Source organism: Xenopus tropicalis, chromosome 8, assembly GCF_000004195.4.
Source record: "Xenopus tropicalis strain Nigerian chromosome 8, UCB_Xtro_10.0, whole genome shotgun sequence".
Lineage (NCBI taxonomy): Eukaryota > Metazoa > Chordata > Amphibia > Anura > Pipidae > Xenopus > Xenopus tropicalis.
Window position 1 is genome coordinate 97,502,877 of NC_030684.2, and position 20,863 is coordinate 97,523,739.

The 20,863-nt window shown below is 38.1% G+C and overlaps 2 protein-coding genes across 4 annotated transcripts in view; one reads left to right on the top strand and one right to left on the bottom strand.

Moving 5' to 3' along the window:
* The window catches only part of wdr20 (WD repeat domain 20), a 36,572-nt gene extending 35,089 nt beyond the window's left edge, over positions 1-1,483 (top strand). The window contains exon 4 of the mRNA XM_012968324.3: positions 588-1,483. Within this exon, the coding sequence (XP_012823778.1) occupies positions 588-641 (54 nt within the window). The 3' untranslated portion in view covers positions 642-1,483. The remainder of the gene's footprint in view (positions 1-587) is intronic.
* A 1,225-nt stretch (positions 1,484-2,708) lies between these two features.
* On the bottom strand, positions 2,709-20,724 carry mok (MOK protein kinase). Of its 3 annotated transcripts, none has more exons than XM_012968638.3 (11): positions 20,531-20,723; positions 18,428-18,542; positions 18,012-18,101; positions 16,154-16,224; positions 13,829-13,907; positions 12,745-12,793; positions 10,843-11,021; positions 9,916-10,017; positions 8,265-8,438; positions 7,381-7,489; positions 2,709-3,242 (listed from the first exon to the last, which is right to left on the bottom strand). In XM_012968638.3, exons 1-11 carry the CDS (start codon positions 20,535-20,537, stop codon positions 2,973-2,975), a joined length of 1,245 nt encoding a protein of 414 aa, XP_012824092.2. In that variant the 5' UTR covers positions 20,538-20,723; the 3' UTR covers positions 2,709-2,972.
* Positions 20,725-20,863: the final 139 nt, after the last annotated feature.

Sequence of the window (20,863 nt, forward strand, 5' to 3'; positions counted from 1 at the left end):
GTGACAAAGTGATTGGGCATAACCTGACCAAGGCCATACACTCATTGCAACCAGACATTTACTTTCTTTATTTTAACTGTCCATTTAAATATGATATGCCACCTAGAACTGTGCCCTGCCCACAAGTGGGCACTTGATTATCCGCTAATACAGCAGCTTGCCCATGGCCTTCCTTTGACTTGCCCCTTGCATTTACAAGGACTTCCTTTAACCTAATCAATGATGGCCCGGCCCCAGCTTATGGCAAACAGCACTGCAGCCTCTCTATTTAACTGTTGCTAAACTACAGTTGTCATTGGGATTGTGGGAGTTGTAGTTTAGAAATAGTGTGGGGGGAGGGGGCTGTGAATGGATACCTAAAGGCAGCTATACCTCTTGCTATGCTCAGTGGATGTACCCGTGGAACAGGGTGATGGGTAGGGTGTGGGTTTGTTCTCAGTTGCAGAATGCCTACTTATATTGATATGATAATGAAATGAATCCTCCTTCAGCATAGGATTTCCTATCTCGATGTTATACAGTGTTTTCTTTGGAGCACCGTTATGAGGTTTATTGTTCTGGATTAATAAAAGCTGCTTTGTTCACAGGGTTTATTATCATCCCAAAACCAAGCCAATTCTCCAAGTGGAACTGTAGTATAGCCAACCCACTACCGCTTGCAAAACATACACAGGACCAGAAGTAATGGCAGAGGAGCCAGCGGCTGTTCTTCAGCAACAGAACATCCATTTAGAACATGGCAGAGTTTAAAAGTGGGATTTTGTTAAAGGAGACCAAAAAACACTAAGATCATGGAGGAAAAAAAGAGTTTCTCTAATTGGTTGTTACATAGTAATAATAACGGGTGCACACACAGGAGATACTTAATCAGAAACCCTCCTCCCTGGATGAACAACACAACCCCCTTCGTTAGGAGTCACAGTGGAATTAATAATGAGTACTTTCATCCCTAATGCTTTCTACCTTCATGTCATTTAATCTTTCTAAATATGTAGTGTAAATGAAACAGTATGTTTTTGGAGATCCCCCCCATCATACTAGATGGCTCTTGAGAATTAATTCACCATTGTGTGTATTGCACTGATTTTGTTTTAACCTGCAATGGTTAGAATGGGAATATGCCTGGGACTGCACTGACCTGACAGCAAGTCATTCTCTCTGTGACTTGAAATGGCATTCAGGAACGATGGAAGCTGCAATTTTTTTTTTCTAAGTACAAATGTTTGCACTTAAATAGCAAAATGATAGTCAAGAAATTACTATTAAAAGGTGTACAAAATTCCCAGGAAAAGAAACTGTTGTGGAGAGAAATCTACTTTGTATCTATTAAACATTTATTTTAATATTGTGGTTTCTAATGACTCTGTATTATATGTATAAATAATGTAATTCAGTGCTGGGAGATGGGGGTTTGGATCATTACACTAGTCATTTTCATTATATGAAAATAGTGATTTCTAATTAAAATACATATTAATATGAAGTCTTGCATATGCAGTCTTTGTTTTCCCTCAAACAGATTACAGTGCACTGGTACCTATATGATATGAGCTTGCTCTTCTAGGCAGTGTTGTACCCATGCAAGCCAACACATTCCTCTGCAAATGAACTGATTTCACTCTACAAATTCTCAATGGCAAGTTGTATTTATTTCCCCTAGGTTACGCTCAGCAAGCCTTGAAGTAATCTGAGTAGAATGTACCTGAGAATTATACGGCATATTGAGTTAAATTTATATGCAGAATTCCAATACATGAAATAAGTGTCATATTGCCAATATATACTTATACATATATATTGATGCAAGGCTGAAGTCACCCTGTATTTCTCTGGGCACAGGACAAGTTAAGTAACCAAGCCAAAATGAGAAAAGGTACAGTGGTGTGCAAGCCTACCAGCCAGGGACCATTTCCATTTTATTTCCACTTTATGATGATACAACACCCTTAGTACTGTCTGCATCTAATTGTGCTGATTATGGGCCTTGACTGTCAGGTTCTACAGTGGGTTCCAGGAGGCCCAGTTTAACAGTGAGCACAGGTGAGCAGAAAGCTTTTTATTCCTTCCAACTATGCAAGGATTATATTTCAAGCACTGCTGTTTCCACGCATTCCCATAATGAAATATTCCGTCAGTGGTGTCCTGACTTTTATATTTAAACATTTAGTCAGAAATAGCTCATATGCTAAACTAAAAATATACCAGAACAAGTGTTGCCATAGATAACTATGGCTTAATTAGATTTTTAAATTGCAGGCTCACGATTTCATATGTTGGTGCAAACAATCATTTTTTTAATTAGTTCTTTTTAGCCCCCCCCCCTCTTTTTTTTTTAATAAGGCATAATTGCAGGTTTTTATTTTAAATGGGGGTGGCAGTGGTTGCTGGTGATTAAAGGGTTTTGCATAAAACAAAAGGCATGACTGAGTTTTCAGCCAAAAAGGTAACAGGCGAGGCCATATATATGATTTGCACCTTGGCAGTAACTTATTACTGATTGTTTGCTGTGGGGTTACTGCTCGGGAAATGTGCCCAGTGTAAAAGTGTAAAAGAATAAGTACAGGTATAGGTACAGTATCAATGATCTTTTTGTAGTTTGGGTCAACATACCTTAAATCTACTAAAAGTTATTTAAACATAACAAGTAAACCCAATAGAATTGTTTTGCCACAAATATGGATTCTTGCAGTGAAATCAGTGTCAGAATGTAATACTTCCATGTTTAGATTTTAATAGAAAAGTTACAAATTATCATAGTTGGAAAAGATGGAAAAACAAAATCACTTGTCAGGATATCAAACTATATATATTTTAAAGTGCATTTGAGGGAAAAAACCAAAACTTTTCAAACTGTCACTTGAATGATGTTATCATTATAGTCCTGCCTTTCTCGAGCACATCATAGGTATAGCTTCACATGCAGTGGTGCCATAAGAACAATAGAGGATGTTACAGCCCTACTTCCGAAGTGATTAAAAAGGGAATCTCTTGCTGCTATCTGCACCGGTCACGTAGCTGCCATTTATGAAGAAAGGGTTGAGTGTTGTTGCATTTACCTTGGTCTCAATGTACTTCACACTTGGCAGTACTGGGAATTTCCCATTATTTCCAGGCGTAGGGAATACTGACCGAAACTTTGGCACAGGCTTTGTTATTCCAGGTACATTAAGTTTTGGCAGCTCCACTGGAAATGCAGGTACATGGTAATGGATGGGAGGTTGTGCTATTGTCCTCAATGCCTGCTTTAAAATAAAGGTCAGAGAATCAAATGTGCAGTGTCACAACAGAACCCCCCCACCCCCAAGCTCAAAAACATGGTCAAGAGCCCTTTCTTGCTCCAAGATTTTATATGTATATAAATATACTGTTACCATTCACTGGGACTAACTATCATTGCTGGTGAGGCTTAAATATGGATAAGTTACGCTGCTAAGTAACTATGGGGGCACATGGATACAGAGCAAATATCAGGTAAGCTGTGTAGGAACAGAGCTTTTATTACATAACCACAGACTGAACTATAGGGGGAAAACTGCAGATCTGCTGCTAAAAAGTAGTTTATAGGTGCCTTTTAGACATACACAAATTACAAACTAAGTATTTTAAGTCTATGGTGTAACTGGTCATATATTCAGCTGACCAGCCCGCTTGTCTGCATTAACTTATAATTTTCAGGTATGCACCAAACCTGGATTTGCTTCAAGATTTTTTTTTGGCAGGATTCAGATTTGGCCAAATCCAATTCTGAACCCTTAAAGTCGTGTGACACTTGGTCACACGATTAAGGAAATTGCAACCACATCCTCCTTCCTTGTCCCAATTTGCATATAAAAATGGCGGTTCTGATTTTGTTCAGGATTCTGAAAAGTCCACTAGCAGAAAGAAGAAAACCAAACTGCAGCCTGATGCAATATATAAATACAGTCATCTGCAGTTACTACACCTACCAACATGGCTAGGCAGAAAGGCTGCAGAACAGCACAGTCACTGATGTTTCACATGATAATATCATCTCTTGGAATATCTGCACATTTTGTTTGTGTCAGTTTCTCTGCCTCTTTCCTAATAAGCAGCAATGATTGTATTCTGGTTTATTCTGACTTTAACATATCAGATGTAAACAAACTGATACCAGGTGTGTCACTTATACCAGTTGGTCAGTATGGGGACACTTCTGGCTCTGCTCCTGCCTCCCCCCGTGCTTAACACCAATGCATGAAAGCTGAGTGGATTCTCTGTTATGTAAAGTGCTAAATATATTGACCTATTTAACTACTTCTTAAGAGGAATGTCTGCCAGGACAATTGGTAAGCAACACTGTTATGAATAAATGCAAATACAGAGTGCTAGTACACACAATATGCTACACCATTGTTTTCTACAGGGAAACACTCCCAACAGGGATAAGTGGTTGTGCAAATGCGAAGCATAATGGTGGCATCCATATTTTTGTCACTATAGTTAGTTCTGAGGCTAGCTCACAATCTATAGAACAAATGGAGTCAGCACTTCAGATGCTTGGGAAACCCCTCTAAACTGATTTATAACATGTAGAAGTACCATAGGTATCATCATGGACCAGGTACCTTTTGCCTCTCTCTTAGAACTTACTCAAGTCATTTAGGGTTCACCTACTAAATAAAATGTTTCCTTAAAACTCTTTAAAGGAGACATATCCTATAAAAAATTATGAATGTACCAGTGAATTATACTCCTCTAGATATAGAAGGAATGTGCTTAAAAAAAGTTGTGTTTCATTGAGAAATTCCCCCCAAACCCCGCTAGCCCCGCCCATCTGTTCCACTTCCTGCTGGCTGAATTCTCTGGATGTGCAGGGGAGCCGGCGGCCCTCTGTACACTGCACTGTAGGATAGGAACTAATCAGCAGCTAGGCTGACCTGATAGGGAACTGAAGCCTGTCTTTGCTTGTGTGAGTGCAAGGCTGTGATTGGCTCTCCCCCTCCTACTGTGCTTCTGGCAGGGACCGTTAGGACACGCCCACTCTTCATTTCAAACATGGTCAGAGAAGAGAGAGGATCTATAGGGAGCTCCAACAAAGGGGCCATTGTTACAGATAGGATTAATGTTTAGCCCAAAGGGAAACCAGCACCGTATATTATTCATAATTGCCTTCAATATTAGGGTTTTTCCCATTTATCCAATATGTCTCCTTTAATCTTTTGTCATGTGTCACATTCTGTGACATATTTGCATTTTACTTTACATTGTTCTGGCTTTTGAGCACATAAAACCCAGGGTCTACTCTTCTGACAAGTGAGAAGCATTAGTATAGTGTAGAACAGCTGTCAGACAAATGGTACTCAGAATGATGCAAATGGAATTTTGTTGCCTACAACGACACTTTAAACACCATAAAAATAACATTTTTCTTTTGCGTTCTATAACTATATGAAAAGCCTTGAATGAATATTCAGTAAATAGAAATATTGTGCCTGGAATGAGCAAGTTTACCATTTTTTTCTTGAAGCACTAACCTGTTTAAATCAATGAGCTCTAGCAGGCAGTTATATGCCAGTAAAGAATAAAATATTGCTTATTTACTAACAGCAGAGGCAAAACTTTCTAGGTTCTGCCTAAAATAAGTGGCACTTCAAATGGGCTGTTTCCCCTCTGTATTGTAACTAGTTAAAATGCAAAATGAAAAAAAAAAATGGTGGCACGTACTGATGACAGAATCAGACTGCTTCCTATTGTATATTCTGATATTAATGAAGAAATACCCCTGCTTGGTTGTAAAATAAATTGTATAATGAGAAATGGCTCTGAAATGCGATATACCCGGACAGAATTGGACTAGTTGTATCCTAAAATATTACTAAGCACTTCAGTAAATTTGACAAAGTACAATTGACACTTTTACAAAAGACATCACTCAAAAACATCTTTCTACAAAGACAACATTCTCTCAGCCTGGGTTTTGTAGGCAGGAATAAAAGCAGATCTGCTCTCATTCACAGCTCTGTGTAGCCTTTTAGTGAAAATATCTTTATATGAATGTGACCTAAAACATCATCAGATTTTCAAACAAGTCCTAAAAGTAAATGAAGAAAACCTAGTTAAACAAATGAAACAAAAATGGTTTGGCCATGCATTTATTGGAAAAAAAAAAAGACCCAATAACATATCTGTGTGCGGTAAAAGTAAGGGAATGTTGCTGTCAGTATTTGGTGTGACCCCTTGTGCAGCAATAACTGCAACTAAACATTTACTGTTGCTCAGTCCTGCACATCGACATTGAGCCCATTCCTCCATACAAAACAGTTTCAGCTCTTGGATGTTGGTGGGTTTCCTCACATGAACCGCTCGCTGTGTCTTTCCACAACATTTCAATTGGATTAAGGTCGGGACTTTGACTTTGGTTAAAGAAATGAATGGAATTCTTTGGTACAACAACTTGCTGCATGACCCACTGTCTCTTGAGATTCAGTTCACGGACAGATGTCTTGATATTTTCCATTTTCCACCAGAACCCTCCCACCAGCCTGATTCACAGATGGGATAAGGTTCTTATGTTGGAATGCAGTGTTTTTCATTCTCTAACTGTAATGCTCCTCATTTAATTCAAAAATTTTGGCTTCATTCATCCACAAATTAAATTCTTCCAGTATCCATCTGGTTTGTCCACATGATCTTTAGCAAACTGTAGATGATTAGCAATATTTTTAGGGGACAGCAGTGGCATTCTCCTTGTTACCCTTCCATACACACTATTACTGTTCAGTGTTCTCCTGATGGTGGACTTCATTCACCAATGTAAGTCAAGATTTCAGTTGTTTAGAAGTTACCCTGGATTCCTTTGTAACGTCTTGGATTATTGGACACCTTGCAGCAGCAGTTCGACCACTTCTGGGTAGGGTAACAACAGTCTTGAATTTGCTCCATTTGTACACAATATGACTGTTGATTGGTGGAGTCCAGACTCTTTAGAGATAGTCAAGTAACATTTTCAGCTTGATGGGCATCAACAACTCTTTTTCTGAGGTCCTCAGACGCCTCCTTTGTTGGAGCCTTGATACACATCCACAAATGTGTTGTATGTGCGATCAGCCTTTGCTGGATCCCTGATCTCTCACACCTGATTGTCATCCCATTGACAGAAAACACCAGACTTGTGTTATGATAATCCTAAGGATTCACTTACTTTTGCCAGACACAGATATGTTATTGGATCATTTGTTTTCAATAAATACATGACCAAATATAATAATTTTTGTTTCATTTGTTGAACTAGGTTTTCATCATCTACTTTTAGGACTCAGATGTTTAAGATTACATTCATTTAGAAAATATAGAAAATTTTAAAGGGTTCACAACTTTTGAGAACCTCTGTATGAATGAATGCAGTGAATTTGATCTTACCTGCCTACGTCCCTGTCCGGCAATCTGCACAAAGTAGTTCATTGATCCTGAAGTGTTTGATTTTTCTGTTATTCTTATCTTACGGTGCTGTGCTGGTCTTTCTAGTATTCTGCAGTGTGAAATAGTTTTAAAAAATTACAAATTGATTTCCATCTTAAGCTCACATTCAACATAAATTAATTAATATGTCAAAGAAAATGTTGGTGGTTGGGACATATTTTAGGTTTCAATACGAGTCATGGCTTTCCATATAACTATAATTATTTTTAGTCAGGTGCTATGGGGGTATGGGACTTGCATCAGATTTTTGTTATAGGATCAAATTATATATATATATATATTATATATATATACATATAATATATAATTCAGTCTTTGCAATGTCTGCACTCAAATGCCATAAACTTTATTTTTTGCGGGGTGCACGGCCAAATGTAATTAACACCCTTTTAAAAATTGTGTGTGCAGGTCGTGAAACTTTTTTGCTATATATATATATATATATATACATATATAGCCACATAAAAAAACAATACATAGTTTTCAGAGATAAACACTGCCTAAAATTAAATAAAAGCTTTTCGAAACTGGTAGTAAAAGTGTTATTGTTGGTTTATGGCATTTGTGAATAAAATAATAGTATCAATTAATCTCCTCAGCTTTCCATACACACTTCTCTGTTTCAGAGGAATTGTCCATTAAAATAAAGAGCAAAGTGTCTTGGGTATTGCAGCATAGGTACAGACAGCCTGCTGATTGGTTGGTCCAATATAGGAAAACCAGACAAGTAGGAAATAAGGAGTAGAAAGAATTAAATTTTCACTCTTAAGGAAGATAGTATTTGATTTGAATTACAGCAGTAGTTAGCATCTCTTTAAGCTTACCTGTGCTCTGTGAAATAAGGATGCTGAAGAGTTTGACTTGCATTAGGCCTTTCATCAGGATCATATTCTAACATCGCACACATCAAGGATAAGCAATCAGGAGGCATGTTGGGTAATAGCCGTATTATTCCTGTGCCTTTTTTGGAAGGGAAGTCAAAACTCATTGACCGTGACCTATAGTAGATGGATATCACTGTGTAAAAAGCAGCATCTGTCTTACCAATAATTTTTATTTTTTTTACTGGCCCATACTTTGGTGTAGGAATACTAGGATGTTTGTTGCTTTGATATCTGAAGTCAGGATTGTCAACCTACGAGCTGAGACCCAAAAACAGGTCCCCATGATTATTACCATTACTAAAATAACAGTGTTTTTTCAATGGATGACATTAAATAAACAAGGTATTCTATAGGGCTTGGGCCCAATGGAGAGATTAGTCGCCCACTGGCAGCAAAGTGTATTGCCAGATCATGGGCTTATGCACCACTTATTTACAAAAGATTTGTCAAATCAGTTCAAGATTTTGCTGATTTTCCCAACTTCACCTATTTGTAAAACCCCAGGCAGGATAGATATTATGGATATATTATTATTAAAGGAGAAGGAAAGGTAAAAACTAAGCTTTATCAGAAAGGTCTATGTAAATACAGCCATAAGCACTCACAGAAAAGCTGCACTGAGTCCTCTATCAGAAGAAACACAGGGTGTTTTGTCTTCTTTTGTGTAAACATGTTCTTCTGTATCAGACTTCCTCTCCTTTAGGGCTTCTTCAGGTTTGGGGCATGAGTCTGCACGGAAGCTAATGAGACCAAGCTAAAATGGCAGCTGCTATCTTAAGCAAACAGAGGGAGCTTCTAGGGCTGTTTACTCAGGCAGTGTCAGACTGAGATGGCAGGGGCCCACCAGAACAATGGGCACACTCTCAGAACTTTAATTCCTCCTCTCCTAGTTCAAACCCTTTATTATCCTAGTCTCTTTTCTCTACATACTATACTCTATTCTTCCATCTACCAAGCTTCCATGTTCCCATACAGAAATAGGGAATGACCATGAAATAGGCAAAATAGATAGAAGCAACAGGGCCCACTGACACCTGGGCCCACCGGGAGTTTTCCTGGTATCCTGTTAGGCCAGTCTGATGCTGTACTCAGGTATGGTAAAGCTTTCTGCAGAATAAATATAGCAATCATAAGCTATTGTAATCCGTTTTAAACACCCCACAGTGATAAAAACTTTCCTTCTCCTTTAAAATGGCCTGTATTGGAGATGGTGATGATAACAATCATTCATTTACAAAAACTAGATTGGCATTATTCAGCCTGATACTGGTAAGTCATGGGAGGCACAATTGTAAGCAGTATTGCATTTCTGTATCGCTTGGGAAGCTAAACCACTCATTTATCAAAATCCAGTTATTTTCTTTTTAGCACGTGGATGAGAATTTGTGCTCATTAAAACAAATATGCCATTATATGTAATGGATTATTTGCTTTTTACAATTCTTTCAATACACAAAGGATAGTAAATGGAAAAACACTGTTCTGTACAATGCTGTACAGTTTCATAATAAAGGTAATATGAAAATATTCTAAAGTAAATGATATGCTGTTAGGTTTTTATTTATGCAACTTAAATCTGAAAAGAACTTACTGTTTAAATTTCTGCAACAATGCTTGATCTGGAGTGCCGATAACATCGTGAATTTTTGCGATCTGGTCTAATTCATTGGATCCGGGAAACAGGGGATGCAAACTAAGGAGACAATAATACCTGCCATTTATTGGTTTATTTGCTGAAAAACACGCAGCCATTTTTGGCTTTTACAATTGACTTCGGATACAGCTCTTTCTGTTGACATAGCCAGATGGGAATGCTGATGCTGCAGGGATTATAACAGAGAGCTCTGGCACAGTCTGTAAAAAAAGGCCATTGCTGATCAGACAGCACAGAAAAGACTAACTGCCTATGTGCCATGCTTCATAAACAAATATGATATTAGTGAGTTTTTTCAGTTTCCTAATTTGTGTGCTTTCTCACTTTGATGCTGATACATAGAATACCTCTTTCTTGTTTTATAAGCCATCATAGGCCATACTGGGGAGAAGTACATTTAGGGGCAGATATTGCTCAAGTCTTTTGGCTTAAGCAATCAGAGAGATGCGGACCCACTCCTATATGCTGCTCCATTGATCTGCATAGCATCTGCTTGCTTGCAGGCACACATAGCGGAGCGCAGGTCGCCCTGAAAAGCCTGCTTTCGCCAGGTTCAAAGCAGTGGAGCCAACACTCTGTGGGGCCTTAAGGAGCCTTACCCTTAAGGAAACTCCACATGAGTTAAGGAACTCACACAGGGTTTTAGGAAAATAAACCTTGTTAGCTGAGGTATTTTTCCCCCAAACATGCTTTCTTAAATAAGAAAAATTTTGGCAGCTTTTAGGTGTTTTTTTCCCCTGAAACCCTACATGAGTTCCTTTACTCACATGAGGTTTCCTGCATGATTACTTGAGCTGAAACCTTCCCCCAAATAACTGTGAGATATGTTAATCACATGCAGAAAATCTGTGTATATAATCTTACCTAGCAATTTCAAAGAATACACAGCCAGCACTCCAAATATCCATTTTGTAAGTATAATACCCATCTGTAAGGAGGCACTCTGGTGCACGATACCAACGGGTGGAAATGTATTCTGTGTAAGGCTGTTTGGAAAACACACTGCGACATGACCCAAAATCACCAAGTTTGAGGACATCTTGCTGTAAAAAAAAAAAAAAAAAAAAAAAAAAAAAAAAATATATATATATATATATATATATATATATACACAAAAACAAAAGAGGAGCACACCCTATAAATAAAGTAAATGCCCTTGGTGCTGGTCAAACAATTTGGTAGACAGACAGAGTACCGCACACAAAGGGACTTTGTAGAGAAAACAAAATTATTTATTGAAAAAAATCCGACGTTTCGAGCACCAAACTGTGCTCTTCCTCAGGGACAAACCAAAAAAAAGTTGGTTTGTCCCTGAGGAAGAGCACAGTTTGGTGCTCGAAACGTTGGATTTTTTTCAATAAATAATTTTGTTTTCTCTACAAAGTCCCTTTGTGTGCGGTACTCTGTCTGTCTACCAAATTGTTTGACCAGCACCAAGGGCATTTACTTTATTTATAGGGTGTGCTCCTCTTTTGTTTTTGTATATATATATATATATATATATATATATATATATTTTTGGTGCTCGAAACGTCGGATTTTTTTCAATAAATAATTTTGTTTTCTCTACAAAGTCCCTTTGTGTGCGGTACTCTGTCTGTCTATATATATATATATATATATATATATATATATACATTTATATATACACAGTATATATCTGTCACATATACACAACTCTACGGTGCATGTGTACACTATCCACTGCTGAGGTGATGACTGCACAATTGACGCCAGAAGCAACAGGTTCATAGCAAGATAACTCAGTAAATCAAATGCACAGTTTAATGTTAAAAGTGAAGTCTGAACTATGCACTTTACATTTTTGTCTGATCTTTCTTGTAAAACATGCTCTTGATGTAATGTGAGTGTATCTGATTATATTATCCAGAAACAAGCTATACAGAAAGATTCAAATTGCATAGAAAACATCTCCCATAGAGTCCTTTTAAGCAAACAATTTTTTTTAAAATTATTCCTTGTATCTTGTACCTGATGGTAACCAAGCTACATAAATCCATACTGGTAACAAAACAATTAAATTAGGTTTCATTTATGCTTAAAGATTTATTGTATGGTGATCCAAAACACAGAACACAAAACCCCCAGACATTTCAGATAATATTAAAAAGGCATTATTAGATGGGGTGGGAAACGTATTATCCATAGTGCAGTTGGTTTTCCAATTATCCAGACCTGGGTACTGAAATTCACAACAGTATAGGTAGCAGGAGCTCTGGGCTTGGGGCTGTTGGCACAACTACCATTATAATCTACAACTGGGAACTACAATGTTTTCCTAGAGAAAGTGTCACTATGTAATGTCACAAGGCCTAACTTCTGCAGAAATCTTCTAGGTTTATAAGTGTATGCTCTTAGTTTCCAGATGGCAGTAATTACTACTACTACTACTACTATTATGCTGTTAAATTACAGATGGGGGGGTGGAGATATGAGAATAATGTACCCCCTACTGTAAAATATATGGATAGGAGTTCCATGCCTATACAAAGGCACAATGATATACGCTGAGTTCTATTAAGTTTATGGAACGCCAAGGTGACTTCTAACATTCTCAGATTTTACAATAACCGTACATTATTCCATAAAATTCATGTTTCCATTATCCATGTGACACAAGTTACATAGCTAATCTCTATTATTGCCCTCCCTCAGCAACCTTAAAATGAAATATTTCTAAGGTTTCTCATGGCACTTGTGTATTTTAACAATATTTATCAGTTAATTATGATATTTATTAATTACCTTTATTAAAATATTTTCTGGTTTCACATCTCGATGAAAGATTCCATTTCTGTTTGTAAATTAAAATAATAAAAAACACTACCATAAAAATACTGTCTGCATAATGCATAGCAATGAACATACAAAATACAACAATCCGTGTATTTACAAAAATTCATATTTTTTCACAAATGAAAATTTGTGTCTTATATAAGTATTGGTATATGTCCAAGAAGTTAACACGATAATTATAATGGAAGTCCATTTAACCTGATGTAATGAACACCTTTAGAATAGTCTTCTTGCACAACCCAAACCATATATTTCTTTATGGGCCACAGAGACTGTTTTTAACAGTAGACAGTAAAAAAACAACCAGTGTGCTATTATTGAAAAGGAATACTATGGCCAAAATTGCGGAGTAAACTGAAATTGGATTAAGAAATATTGTTAAAAGAACATCAAATTCACAAAAGCCTTACATTTTTTGTGAATATGGGATTATTATACTCTTTGGATTAAGATTGTCATTTCAGAATGCAACTTTAGTTAATCTGGAGTAGTTTGTTGAATAGTTTTCTCTTGCTTTCTTTTCCGGTGCTTCTATGGAAGGCTTAGTTATTCAGCTTTCAGTTTCAGCCCTACCCAGGACACTTCTGTCTGCAGCCATCATTACCTTTCTGTAGTATTAGATTACACTAAAAAGAAGAAGGCCTGAAAACACAGGGGCATGCACTGACATCACTGGCTAAAACAGTCAGAAATGGAAATCTTGGAATATCTGGAGCAGATGCAAACCCCAAATAACTTCTGCAGAGAGACACAAATAATGGTTTCCCCTGCACAATACCGTAGGAACTTGGCAGTTAATAAGCGTTAAGAAACACTGTATTAAGAAGTAAATAAAATAAATTTTAGCCTGCCACCATATACAGTACTATTTTGTAAAATAAAGTTACATTCCTTTTTTCAAGTCAGGCACATCTTCAGTCCTATACAATTATTATGAAACAACTAGGATATAACCTTTTAACTACAAAAGACTTGAATAACTATCTATTATAAGAGTAATCTAAGATAATGATGAGTATAGATGTTGGCCTACCTATGTATGTGTTCCAGGGACTTGCACAGCTGGTACATGTATTGCCTTAGTTTATTTTGAGGCAATGGGTGTCTTCTTCCTGTTTCAAAATACATCAAGCGAAACTTTAAATTTTAATTTTTAGTTTTCGCTCATTTTACATTTTTTTTTTGCAGCCACACCAAATAATAATGCATCTAATTTTACACCTTTTTTCTGGTCCCCTAAAAAAGGTTAACTGGTAAAAGCGGTTTCTCCTGAATGTTGAACATAAGAGCTGTTTTTGGCTATATAATTTGTAGAGTACCACGGGCATTATCTTAGGCCTGTTTACGTATCTACATGCCAGCGGTCTTAGTTCATCTCATCTCAGTGTCTCAGTCTCTCATCTGATATCATATGCAGCTGAGACAAGATTATATGGAAAATATGAAAAAAGAAGCATAAAACTAGATCTAGGCAGGGTCAATTTCTATCCGTTTAGGTCAATAATCTGCTGGCATATAACCAGACATAGGTAGGATACATATAAGAGCATTATTTCCATCCCAGACATTGAATTTTAGTCACCCCTTGGTACTTGCCTGCACGTTGGTGAGTGGATAGATTGTATTTCATTTCTCTCAATGTTATTTTTCTAACAAATTTTCTAATAAAAAATTAAGTTTAAGTGTAATCACTCTCCCATAGCAATATAAGTTACCCATAGAATGAGAGATAGGTGGTGTGGCAATAAATACAGACTGATTTGAGCAGGGTTGGACACAGAGTTGTAGTTCCACACTGCTTCTTTTTGTATATATCACTGCGTATTACACCCACTGTCACTGTCATGCGTATTACACCCACTGTCACAAAGTATTTCCACATCTGTCTTTGGCCAATTTCAAGACTGTGCCCCAAGTTTGTAACAAGTTTTAAGTTCTGTCTAAGCTGTATGTTGCCATTTCAATCGAGGCTGGCATTTTCCCAACTTGCCATCTGGTGGCTGAATCTGTGATATACTTAATACATGTCAAATCCACTTTCTTCACCTTTCCATTATGATGGTAGAAGGGAAAGATTTATCTTATATTTGTTTCTGTACTTTCTGCGCTAATAATCACCTTTTTCTTCACTTTAAAAAAAGTACATTTTTACAATTTATTATGTTTCAAAACCACTAAAACATGTAAAAATATACCACCTAAAAGCTGGCAAGGTCATATAGGTCATGTGGAAGTCAGAGAGCTGTCCTCACATTTTTTTTAATGGTTGTTTCACTGCAAGGTATTTGATTTTATCATATTTTCTGGGGAAGCTATTAGAGCTATTAAAGTAATTAAAGTTCATGATTCAAAGTATTCACTTTTTTTTTTACTTGTTTTTGTGCTTTCCCTGTATGTTTGAATCAGATTTTTTAATAAATAAGAAAACATTCAAATGTGAGTTTAGTCAATGTTGAAAAAAGACAAATATGAATTTTGATAAATCTGCCTCTAAGGAAGGTCATTGTTTAAAAATTTGAAAAAAAGAAGGCTGACAGCTTGGTTTAATCATTGTTCATAGCACTATTGTTGGTTCTATCTTTGCTGAGCCTGCTTCTTTTCTGCAACCAGCACAACATGCCAATTTGGTGAGTTTGAGGTCTGTTTGAGACCTCAACATGGCTGGCTGTTATGCAACAATGGGGAGAACACCCACCTACAAAGTCTGCATCATGAGGTAGATCTGTGTTTTAATTTTCTTTTTCATATAGTAAGATGCTTTAAACGAAAAGAAAGGTGCAATTACTGGGGGTGACATTTGGGCACCCCCCAGTGATTGTTATCGCTTACCTTATACCCCAGGCTGGTGATCCTGTTGGAAGAAAACTGCACCAGCCCGGGGTAGTTGCTAGACAGCGATCCTCTTCCTTCCTCTAAAGCCAAACTTTAACTTTAAGGACGTCAGCATTTTTATCCTAAGGGAATGCCCAGTGCAGCTACCCCGGGCTGATGCAGTTTTCAGGATCACCAGCCTGGGGTATAAGGTAAGCGATTACAATCACTGGGGGGTGCCCAAATGTCACCCCCCCAGTAATTGCACCTTTCCTTCTCGTTTAAGGCATCAGGATTCAGAAAAACTAAGACAGACTGAAAAGGGCCGCTGTCTTGCAGCTACCCCAGGCTGAAGTGGTTTTCTCCTAACAGAAGCACTAGCTCAGGGTATAAGGTAAGCGATTACAATCACTGGGTGGGGTGCTTAACATTTTGGCACCCCCGGTGATTATACCTTTCCTTCTCCTTTAAAAACCACTGAATAGTAGAACCAGTGGATTTGTAGGTGACAAAATATGATTTGTGATGTCTTAACAAGCTTAGTTACCTCTGATCAATTCGTAGATATTCATATCCATAAGTTCACAAATGAGGGAAAGACCACCAGATTTTCTGTCACTGTAAAAATATAAACCAACTTAAATTCATTCAGTGCATTTACCAAAGTAATAACATATGACATAAGCCTTATAATTGGACTACAGACAGCACTGTTATAAAAACACCACTTGCTAAGCAGAGATGATGCAATCAGCCTACACACAAATGAATGTGTGCAATAAGTTTAGAAAGGCTTGAAATGGAAATTGAATTGTGGACTGTACACATCAGCTATGGCCAGGACATCTCCGTCGTAAGGTAAGTATAGACCAAAAGCATTTATTTCATACGTGTGTGCTTTCTGGCATGATACTGTAATTTAACAGAAACATTTTGGCAATAATCTAGACATTTAAATGTGTATTAACTTAGCGCAATGCTCAAAGTCCATTATTTGGATGACAATTGTCTTTTTTGCTGTGACAGAATTCTAGTGTCACTGCAGTCACATGACCAGTAGCAATCACAGCAATTGCATGCAATCTGTCAAAACAGCTATTGCCGCAACCCACTGTGGAAATCCTAACTTACTGCCATGCTTATGGTGGCGATAATTCTTGGGTACCCTACCTTCATTGTGCACGCTTGCATACAAGTCATCAGACAGAAAAGGTGGGTGTAATGGAGCTCAAGCAACTATGCAGACATGCATGGAACATGTTTGGGTACAAGTATCTTTAAGGAATAGAGTCAATACCTGCACACAGGGCCGCCATCAGGGGGGCCCTGGCTACCAATGTCTGTGTTTCCATTGTACTGATGAGAGGGGTCACTGGGGGAGAGGCCATTGGGGGGAAGGGCGTGGGAGGAGGGGGAGCCCCGTGATTTCTGATGGCAGCCCTGCCTGCACAACTTTATCACTGAAGTACAACCAAACAATGTTGTAAATGAAGTGTTTCATCTATTAAAAAAAATGCCCTAGTTGCATTTAAACTAACTAAAATCTATCCAATACCAGTCTTTACATCATGTTAGTGTTTTTACTGCAGCTAAGGCACCTTCCTCTGACAGAATGAATAACTGAATGCCACTGAACACTTTTTAGGTAAATGTCAAAACCTGTATCAAACTGCCATCTAGTGGTAAAGGTAACACAATAACAAAAATCTAAACTGAGAAAGAGAATATAATATTCTCTGGATAAGCATCCAATGTGGCACACTGAGCAAAAGAATCACAGACACTGCTACATAATTTCACGTGCAATGGAAATTTTTTTTACATTTAGGTGGAGTTCATCTTTAATGCCCAGAATCAACAGACCTTAAATTTTCTTATTAAAGGAAATTATTAACGGGACAATTTATTTCGACTTTGTACAGGTATGGGATCATTTATCTGGGAACCCATTATCCAGAAAGTTCAGAATTTAAGAAAGACCATCTCCCATAGATTCCATTATAAGCAAATAATAATAAAAATCTTTTTTTCTGTAATAATATAACAGTACCTTGTACTTGATCCCAAGATATAATTAATTCTTATTGGAGGCAAAACAATCCTATTGGGTTTATTTAATGTTTAAATGATTTTTTTATTAGAGTATGGAGCTCTAAATTACGGAAAAGTCCAATTCCTAAGCATTCTGAATAACAGGTCCCATACCTGTATATGTAAAAAATATATTTACATATAAAATATAATACTTTCAAGAAAGAGTGTTGAATTCTTGAAACTGCAGACTGAGGGAATGTTACATGTAAATGTTTTCTGGTGTTTTCATTTCCTGGTGTTAATGGCCAGTAGCAACAGTACATCAGTTTTGCATTTGTGTACTTTTTCTACACATTAAAAAAATAACTTACAAGATAACTTCGCATAATGTTAAGATGTTTGGATGCGGACTGAGTCGCCTCAGAGCTTGCACTTCTCGCAGATTGTTAACTTGTTCAGCACTATATTAAAGAATAGAAAAAGAAAGTTTAGTTCTTTGGGGGTCTTTACCCCTGGTTTGAGAAATTACACTTGGCTTCCAAACCATATATTTGAGGCATGAACCAGCAATAGAGTAGTTCCCACAAAGGTGTTACTGGGCACTGTGTTCTTCTTCCCAAGGCTAAGTGAATATTACTGTCCAACAAAAAATGCAGGGGTAACTGCAGGGGGAAATTCACTTATTAGCAGTAAATCCTATGCTTTTACACTATCCTGTATATTAGTGATAGGTTATTTATTTCATTGGCTTCATTAATAGACTCAATACAAGAACAAACAGATATACCTTTTAAACTGCTGCTTCATCTTTTTGCATGCATAAAAGTTTCCATCTTGTAAACTTTGTGTCTTTAAAACCTCCGAAAAAGTGCCTTCACCTATTTTGCTAATTGTTTTATATCCTGGAAAAAAGCACATTCATGTAAATGTTTAGATTTTGCCCATTTTATCTGTATTTAAAACAGCAACACCAATGTCGATGATATTGTAAAACAATTCTCAAACTAAACAAACTAAAAGCAAACAGGGAATAGGAATATGGGAGTAAGGTGGTCTTTATTACAACACTTTAGGGCTGTGACAGACAGGGAGATTAGTCGCCGTGTGACAAATCTCCCTTGTCAGGGGCGACTAATCTCCCCGATTTGCCTTGAGAGAAAATTTCCGCAACTTCGGCAAATTGCCGCACCGCGTATGCCATACCACCGGCATTTCGGGAAGATTAGTCACCTGCGACAAGGGAGTTGTACCAGAGGGGGTTAGGAACAGGTCATGATGTAACTAGCAGAGCCATGCAGAAAAGGTGGCCCACAATTTGTCCGTGACTTGCTGCTAGTTATGGTTTGTTGGTTGACTTGCCATCACAATGCTACAAACGCCTATAGTAGGAATATATATATCATTAACCTCAATATTTACCTATTTTAATTTCCTCAAGTTTTATATTATCCAAATATATGATATCTACAATGTATATATCCCCCAGGGAACATGACTGCCCACAAAGCGACAAAGAGACCTGTGTGCCCTCACCCCTACAGTTTGAACTGTATTTGTTTTTGCTTATTTCCTGTCAGAACACACAGAATATCAAAAAAATGGTGGCTAAAGGTTCAAGATTACAAAATGTATCAGTTTGTATGGCAGTCTTATAAGGATATTTGATTGATAACTTATTTGAATATGTACTGTTAAGTATTTTTTTTTCTCGGAACTTGACATGCTTCCTTTTCTATAGAAAAATTAATTGTGGAACCATAAAAGGAGAGGGTAGGAGATGTATAGGGTTGGGAATGGTGTTGGATTGGGGGCATGAACTGCTGATAAAGAGAATCTGTTTGTAAGATTGGATTATGTTTATTATGACATAGTAACAATATACAGTGCTGGGTTTAATTGGGTGCTTAACTACAGAGATGCTGACTCAGTACGTTTTAAAATTTAAATTCATGTTGGCCATGCCCCCAGCTATGCATCCAGCTCCTTACACTCTGTTTTCTCATATTCTTTGGGTGTGTTTAGGGATATAACTACAGGGTAAGCAGACCCTATGGTTGCAGGGGAGACCAGAAGTGTTGAAGGCCCAGTAAAGCCCTAATTAATGGGCAATTTCAATTTATCTTGGTAGAATAAGTCAATTTACCAATGTGTTATAGCCCTAAATTGAATCTGCTGTGGGGCCCAGTAACAATTAGTTATGCCACTGGGTGTGTTTCAATGCCAGGGTACAAATGATAGGGACCGGGTGGGTGACCAAGTAAGCGAAACATGGGGAGTCAGGGACAATCTGTAGCTCGGCACACTAGGGATAACAAGACCCTGTCTCATTTACCTACATTTACCAGAAATGATATACTTTTTACATTTTTCATAGGCCAGTGTATTAACGGATGGGCTAGTAAAATAGTCGCTGGGCGAGAGGGGCAGCCCAATAAATCAGGACACATAGTTCCACCCAGGGCTGTACCGCCCTAAGCACTGGAGCTCAGCCACACACACAGGGGCTGCTGTACTACCCTAACCCCACCTGCCAATTCCACCGCTGGATTTAGCAGCAAGTATCTGGCAGAAGCAACAGGAATTTTCCCACCGCTTAACCATATAGACCCCAGCCCTAGAGTGCCTATATGGTAATATGGCCTAGTACCACCTTCAGTTCAGATGATGAGATGCCACTGGCAGGGTACATAGGGGTACATAGTGGGACAGTGCAGCTCTGTGTGTGTGTGCCAGTACATCAGAAGGGGAGGAACATAAGACAGACAGGAAGGCCAAAGCAGGAAACCTTAACTGTCCCAAAAGTGTCCCTGTGTTGGGAGGGGTGTGTGGGTGTGTGGGTGTGTGGGTGTATGGCAGGCACAGTGAATTCTTTAACTCAAACAGCACTTACTATTCATGGTATCATGAGGAGACTTCTCGCGTAGTCACGCAAATAATGACTGACTTATCTGTGCGCTGCCATCCTCTAGCTGTTCCAGTTGAACGGGCGCAATCCTATAGAGCAGCGTGCCGACACTATTAAGGCGCCGCGTTGTATATGTGTCACCTTGGCAACCCCAGGCGCGCTAACTTGCCTCACTCCGCCTGCCCTGGCCTCCCCCGGCCTGCCCCGCTCCGCCTACTCTGCCTGCCCCGCCTACTCCCTGCGCTCTCCGTAAGGCTGCGCACGCACCCACTTCTGCATTGGCTACGTCATGCTTGCCTTGCTATGGAGCCGGTGCTG